The following is a 2,761-nucleotide window of genomic DNA, read 5'->3' on the forward strand; positions in this document are numbered from 1 at the left end:
ATGTATAATTCTTATCAGCCGGGTTACATGTAATATATTTTTTTTTATTATTTGAATGTTTGTTCATTAACTTCAAAAAAATCTTACTTGCTTAATTTTATGTACATATTAGTATAAATTCAAGTTTCTTTATATTTTTGTGTTTTTTATGTATGTTTCCTACGTATGAATTTGATCACATATGATATATTTTTATTCGACAATATTTATTGGAGTTAATCAATGGTACCAACAGATATAAATGTACTTAAGTACTAACTTTTATTAATACAATATCAAAATATAAGGAATTTATGTTTTACAACGACGGGTAACATCCTAATTTATATTATTACAAAAGGCTCACAAACTTTAATCAAGAACTCAAGCACAAGTTGTGAGTTGTGACCTGTGGTCCACATGTTATGGGCCTTCTTATTCATTTATTTGTATATGACAAACATTAATCGATATTGAATTACAAATATTCACGATATTTTTAAATAGAGTAAGCACTTCACGTTTCAAATGTATTAAGAACTACCGTTTCATTTCTCCGGGACCAACTGGCGGCATCCCGACTCCCTGATTCTGATTCGCCAAATTTCCATGCCATCCTGCATATACATACATGAAAAATAATCTTAATTAGATCATTTTTTATATAACAAATACACAATTGATTATAAATTTTTTATTTTTATAAATGAGACTGAAACAACTTTATTACCAAGAGATGGATCAAATCCACGGTGCTTCAGCTCACGATACTCTTGGCAAAGAGCACAACACTGACAACAACAATGGACAAGGCAATCGTTGCAGGGTTCATCAGGCAACATGTATTGATGCCTTAATTTAGAACGATACATACAAGAATATATATATTGACATCCTGTAAATAGACAAAGTATTGAATAAAGGGTCCCGTGTACACCGCAAGCTGTTTACACACACAAAATAATAATTATACACATGAAATAAATGGGTCATATATACATCACTGCCAACTTTTAAATTTGTTATAAATTGTAGAGTGGTCCATTTCTTGACTTACCAAATTAATTATTGTTTTTTTTAATGAAATTTCCAAAATCCATGCATATACGTAGTACTTTACAAGAAAAAGTGATTAATTGAAAACGTTTGCTTGCAAATCATCATGTCTTGTTTTTATATACCTTTCTTTTTACAAGAGCGATGTTTGTTTACAACAAACTAAGTAGGAATGTTTGAATGATTAATCTACATATAGAATCTTATAAATGGTCAAAGTGGAAGCATAAACACTTACAAGTGGTACCCTTGTTGACAATCTCCGCAATTTGTCCAAACGATATGCATGGACACCAACACGTCAAACAACCTGTGGTTTCCAAAATCAAATTAAACAAATCTTTAACAAAATAATCATGTGTAACATATTTTGATTTATCCATATATAAAGTATACCAGAATGATTAATATAGTTAATTTGTAGGCTTACAGTTGGAATAATCAGAGGTGCAATCACAGAGTCCAGTGGACCATTGGCCGGTGGAGTTCATGAGTTGAGCCGGGACACTTGGGCGTACTGTGGTGGTGGTGCGGTGGAAGAGTGCACCAAAAGTAAATAAATTGAGATTGAGATTTTGTGGGCTGCTTATTTATAGCCACCAAGTTGGTGGTGTGTGTGGATAGAGTCGAAGGAAGTTTTCTCCTTGAACTTTTGGCAGCATCTTGAGTTTTATATTTGATGATGAAAAGTCAAAATTACATAAATAAATATGCTTGGAAGTACCACAAATATAGGAGTGTTAAACCAGAAAGCCGTGTTATGCTTTTAAAATACGACAAAATAATTTTTATATAGCAAGAACACTACATAACATGATTTTCGTGTTCTGTATTTTTGTTTACTAGCACGAAAACAATCCGATTAAAACATGATAAAAACGATACATATGAATAAAATAAAATAAAATAAACATTTAGTTTATTTAATTCAAAATTAATCTTACAAAACAAGAAAAATTCGGAAAACAATGTCAATATCAACATAAACTTGTTTTTTTATACTTGACGCAAATACCACACAAACACAAATTCAAATTTCAATTTTATCACAATTTTGTTACATATAATGTAGGTAAATTACAAGGATGGTCCCTTGGGGTATGTTTGGTCCTTTACAATTTTTTTTTTAACTTCGACCGTCCTTATTTTTTATTTTTGTTGCACGTTTGGTCCTGTCCATTTTAAAAATACTAATATGCTCTTTCCCAAAAAATTTTTGTCATATTAATTGTTTATAATTTATTTTTTTGTTTATATATTTATAAATATTAAATAGGCCCCAGTCATCACCTCCGACTCATCTCCTCTAATGCCACCTTTGTCTTCTCCGACTATACTACCGTCCACGTCACTGGAAAAAAATTTACTCAACCAAAATTGGATTTCAACAACAAAAACATCAAAACCTGATTGTTAGTAAACATGCATCAGATGCTTTAACTGATTTCAACACAGAAAAAACAAAATCAAATATGTAACAAACCTAAAATCCAAAAAAGAAAAAATGATTTCAATCTATGATTTCATCCAGGAAAAAACTTATTTCAATCTATGATTTTAACCAGAAAAAAGATCAAAACCTAATTTCTAACAAGCCTCCATCAAATCCATTTTTTTTCAAAAACACATCTTTAATTCATGTTCCAGAAATCTTTGGTGTTCCAAGAATCCACGTCAAAGCAAGAAAAAGAAGTCATTGATTTTTCTGACTTAGCTATGTTGTATC

General features: G+C 30.5%; 1 protein-coding gene across 1 annotated transcript; it reads right to left on the bottom strand.

Annotated features, from left to right (window-relative positions):
• Window positions 1-242: 242 nt before the first annotated feature.
• On the bottom strand, window positions 243-1,611 carry LOC145101149 (cell number regulator 2-like). Its single transcript, XM_079038323.1, has 4 exons — window positions 1,466-1,611; window positions 1,274-1,345; window positions 710-922; window positions 243-596 (listed from the first exon to the last, which is right to left on the bottom strand). The coding sequence occupies exons 1-4, from the start codon at window positions 1,524-1,526 to the stop codon at window positions 520-522; spliced, it is 423 nt and encodes a 140-aa protein (XP_078894449.1). The 5' UTR covers window positions 1,527-1,611; the 3' UTR covers window positions 243-519.
• Between the last annotated feature and the right edge of the window lie 1,150 nt (window positions 1,612-2,761).

Source organism: Lactuca serriola, chromosome 4, assembly GCF_051521515.1.
Source record: "Lactuca serriola cultivar US96UC23 chromosome 4, Lser_US96UC23_V15, whole genome shotgun sequence".
In the NCBI taxonomy this organism is placed as follows: domain Eukaryota; kingdom Viridiplantae; phylum Streptophyta; class Magnoliopsida; order Asterales; family Asteraceae; genus Lactuca; species Lactuca serriola.

Excerpts from the sequence above, each read along its gene's own strand:
- LOC145101149 (XM_079038323.1), bottom strand. The coding sequence starts at position 1,526 with ATGAACTCCACCGGCCAATGGTCCACTGGACTCTGTGATTGCACCTCT. Across the intron at positions 923-1,273 it reads TGTCAACAAGGGTACCACTT|CTTGCGGTGTACACGGGACC; the intron begins GTAAGTGTTTAT and ends GTGTGTAAACAG. Across the intron at positions 597-709 it reads TGGATTTGATCCATCTCTTG|GATGGCATGGAAATTTGGCG; the intron begins GTAATAAAGTTG and ends ATGTATATGCAG.